Here is a 4,723-nt window from a genome sequence, read left to right as displayed (position 1 = left end):
GTGTCTATGTTGTTGTTGTTGTTTCTTCCATCATACAAGTTTTACCTCCAGTGTCTATGTTGTTGTTGTTGTTTCTTCCATCATACAAGTTTTACCTCCAGAGTCTATGTTGTTGTTGTTGTTTCTTCTATCATACAAGTTTTTACCGATAGGGTTTATGTTGTTGTTGTTGTTTCTTCTATCACACACGTTTTACCGATAGAGTCCATGTTAATGTTGTTTCTTCTATCGCACAAGTTTTACCGCTAGGGTCTATGTTGTTGTTTTTTCTTCTATCATACAAGTTTTACCTCCAGGGTCTATGTTGTTGTTGTTTCTTCTATCATACAAGTTTTACCGATAGGGTCTATGTTGATGTTGTTTCTTCTATCATACAAGTTTTACCACCAGAGTCTATGTTAATGTTTTTTTTTCTTCTATGTTGTTGTTGTTTCTTCTATCATACAGGTTTTACCTCCAGTGTCTATGTTGTTGTTGTTTCTTCTATCATACAAGTTTTACCGATAGGGTCTATGTTGATGTTGTTTGTCCTATCATACAAGTTTTACCACTAGGGTCTATGTTGATGTTGTTTCTTTTATCACACAAGTTTGACCACTAGGGTTTATGTTGATGTTGTTTGTCGTATCACACAAATTTTGCTGATAGGGTCTATGTTGTTGTTTCTTGTATCACACAAGTTTTACCACCAGGGTCTATGTTAATGTTTTTTCTGCTATCACACAAGTTTTACCGCTAGGGTCCATGTTGTTGTTGTTTCTTCTATCACACAAGTTTTACCACTTGGGTCTATGTTGTTGTTTTTTCTTCTATCATACAAGTTTTACCTCCAGGGTCTATGTTGTTGTTGTTTCTTCTATGACACAAGTTTTACCACCAGGGTCTATGTTCATGTTGTTTCTTCTATCACACAAGTTTTTACCACCAGGGTCTATGTTGTTGTTGTTTCTTCTATGACACAAGTTTTACCACCAGGGTCTATGTTAATGTTATTTCTCCTGTCATACAAGTTCGAATTAACCCTAACAATTTTGCTTTAGATTACAGATTGCTTTAAAACTTGGAATTATCTTCGCTGAACTTCTTGTTTGCTAGGAAACTACTCCCGTCTGGCGCTGGAGATCCAGTTTGTTCGCAGTATGGGCTACTACCTGATTCAGATCTACATCCCAGCTAGTCTCATTGTTATCATCTCGTGGGTCTCCTTCTGGCTTCACAGGAATGCTACTCCCGCCCGAGTGGCCCTCGGAGTGACCACCGTCCTCACGATGACCACATTGATGTCCAGCACCAACGCAGCTCTGCCTAAGATATCCTATGTGAAGAGTATTGACGTTTTCCTGGGAACGTGCTTCGTAATGGTGTTTGCTTCCCTGCTAGAGTACGCCACAGTTGGCTACTTATCAAAACGCATCACTATGAGAAAAAACCTGAACCAACAGATCGCCAAAGCAGCAGAACAACATCGCCAACTATGCGCTGCTGCAGCAGCAGCTGCTGAAAGCGGTGGAAGAAGGAGCAGTGGAGGAACAGAGCTTCCACCCAATTCGGATGTACCCCTGGTTAGAACATCGGTAAGACTGATGACTAATCTACTTTATAATGTGGATATGGGCTAAGTGTGTGTAACATTATGTTAAACACTGGATCAATAATTTACTTTATAATGTGTATAAGGGTTAAGTGTGTGTAACATTATGTTAAACACTGGATCAATAATCTACTTTATAATGTGTATAAGGGTTAAGTGTGTGTAACATTATGTTAAACACTGAAAGACTAATCTACTTTATAATGTATATAAGGGTTAAGTGTGTGTAATATTATGTTAAACACTGAAAGACTAATCTACTTTATAATGTGTATAAGGGTTAAGTGTGTGTAACATTATGTTAAACACTGAAAGACTAATCTACTTTATAATGTGGATGATGTGGGTAGTTGTTGTCTACTATACCTGTGTTTTTATAACCTTGATGTATAGTTGTTGTTTACTATAGCTGTGTTTTTAAAACCTTGATGTATAGTTGTTGTCTACTATAGCTGTGTTTTTATAACCTTGATGTATAGTTGTTGTCTACTATAGCTGTGTTTTTATAACCTTGATGTATAGTTGTTGTCTACTATAGCTGTGTTTTTATAACCTTGATGTATAGTGGTTGTATACTATAGCTGTGTTTTATAACCTTGATGTATAGTTGTTGTTTACTATAGCTGTGTTTTTATAACCTTGATGTATAGTTCTTGTCTACTATACCTGTGTTTTTATAATCTTGATGGGTAGTTGTTGTCTACTATACCTGTGTTTTAATAACCTTTATGTATAGTTCTTGTCTACTATACCTGTGTTTTTATAATCTTGATGGGTAGTTCTTGTCTACTATACCTGTGTTTTTATAATCTTGATGGGTAGTTGTTGTCAAATTTAACTGTATTTTTCATGGGTAGTTGTTGTCTACTATAGCTGTATTTTTCGTGGGTAGTTGTTGTCTACTATAGCTGTATTTTTCGTGGGTAGTTGTTGTCTACTATAGCTGTACTTTTCGTGGGTAGTTGTTGTCTACTATAGCTGTGTTTTTCGTAGGTAGTTATTAATGTATTCCCCATCGGTTTCTGAAAGGGCAAAAGCGCTTTTCAAAGGATTAGGGATTAAGGCCATAAGTAACGGTTGTTCTACTGATGTTTACATGGTAAGTGCCCCTAGCAACTACATTACGGTCGCTTAGCAACAACATCTCGGTACAGACGTGCACTATATAAATCCACTTTTGAGGTCTCCACGTCATCACAATATATTTATTGATTGCTTTGTTTTTACTCTCTGTTTCAATTTGGTGGTTAAATAAGGCATTTGTAATGATCAGAAAAATATTATGCCATTACTATCATATCATAGAGTAGATTTCTACCAAAAGTATATGTACTTAATTCATATCATTTTAATTGAGATTACTTTAGACATGGCGCTACTTCTATAAAATATACACAGATTACGTATTTTATTCTAATTCGATTAACGTTGTTCAGTATTTACATTTGTAAATTCTGTTTACATTTAATGATAATAGACATGATAATATTTATATTTGTTTCTTAGCTTCATTCGATGAAACGATATTTCAATTACATTTTATCTAATTTCTTTATCTGCAATAACAAAACTTGTGGTGAAGTCTCTATACAAGTCTCACAAGAAACATCAACACATAACTTCTGGAGATCTAGCTCTGAGTCGTGTTACTCAGGTTACTTAACATGTCAAATAATAGCTCTGAGTCATATTACTCAGGTTACTTAACATGTCAAATACTAGCTCTGAATTGTGTTACTCATGTTGCTTTACATGGCTAATATTAGCTCTGAGTCATGTTACTCGGGTTACTTAACATGACTAATACTAGCTCTGAGTCATATTACTCAGGTTACTTAACATGACAAGTACTAGTTCTGAGTCGTGTTACTCGGGTTAATTAACATGACAAATACTATCTCTGAGTCGTGTTACTCGGGTTAATTAACATCACTGATATCATCTCTGAGTTGTGTTTCTCATGTTACTTAACATGACAAGTACTAGTTCTTAGTCGTGTTACTCAGGTTAATTAGCATAAGAAATACTATCTTTGAGTTGTATTACTCAGGTTACTTAACAAAACTAAAACTCTGAGTTGTGTTACTCAGGTTGCTTAACACGACAATTGCTATCTCTGAGTCATGTTACTCGGGTTACTTAACATGACTAATATTAGCTCTGAGTCATGTTACTCAGGTTATTTAGCATGAAAAATACTATCTCTGAGCCGTGTTACTAAGGTTACTTACGACAAATACTATCTTTAAGTCGTGTTACTAAGGTTACTTACGACAAATACTATCTCTGAGTCGTGTTACTAAGGTTACTTACGACAAATACTATCTCTGAGTCGTGTTACTAAGGTTACTTACGACAAATACTATCTCTGAGTCGTGTTACTATGATTACTTACGACAAATACTATCTCTGAGTCGTGTTACTAAGGTTACTTACGACAAATACTAGCTCTGAGTCGTGTTACTGAGGTTACTTACGACAAATACTAGCTCTGAGTCGTGTTACTAAGGTTAATTATCATGACAAATACTTGCTCTGAGTCGTGTTACTAAGGTTACTTACGACAAATACTAGCTCTGAGTCGTGTTACTAAGGTTAATTATCATGACAAATACTTGCTCTGAGTCGTGTAACTCAGAAACTCATCGAGCATGACATCTTGCGTTTCGAGATTGCAGATTGTGTGGCTGATAGATAAACTTTTAAATGATTGCTTCTAGTCTGTCCTTGTTCCCTCCGATACGTCACACAACATTATTTTTTAACTGACGTTTTGTTAGGATAATTCACACATAATGTTGTGAACATATCATACGTTATAAACCGTTGCCACAGTCTTCTTCAAAATGTTTTTGATGTACAAATGAGAATAACTGAATTAACATTGGTTTATATTCGTGGTTTGTGTATTTTTGTTAAGATTTCACTTGTGTGTGAACTAGTTTATGTTTGTGGTTGGTAATTATGAAGTAAGGATCCAATGAATGTATGAAAATAACCATAATATCAGGATCCCATGAATGTATGAAAATAACCATAATATCAGGATCCCATGAATGTATGAAAATAACCATAATATCAGGTTCCAATGAATGTATGGAAATAACCATAATATCAGGAGCCCATGAATGT

General features: G+C 35.3%; 1 protein-coding gene across 1 annotated transcript in view; it reads left to right on the top strand.

The window, feature by feature from the left end:
- The window catches only part of LOC106474551 (gamma-aminobutyric acid receptor subunit beta-like), a gene marked incomplete at its 5' end in the record, with an annotated part of 36,595 nt that overhangs the window by 27,660 nt on the left and 4,212 nt on the right, over positions 1–4,723 (top strand). The window contains one exon of the mRNA XM_022402873.1: positions 1,080–1,574. Within this exon, the coding sequence (XP_022258581.1) occupies positions 1,080–1,574 (495 nt within the window). The remainder of the gene's footprint in view (positions 1–1,079; positions 1,575–4,723) is intronic.

The sequence above is a fragment of the Limulus polyphemus genome, unplaced genomic scaffold (genome assembly GCF_000517525.1).
Source record: "Limulus polyphemus unplaced genomic scaffold, Limulus_polyphemus-2.1.2 Scaffold7347, whole genome shotgun sequence".
NCBI lineage: Eukaryota > Metazoa > Arthropoda > Merostomata > Xiphosura > Limulidae > Limulus > Limulus polyphemus.
This window is presented reverse-complemented; position numbering and strand designations above follow the sequence as displayed.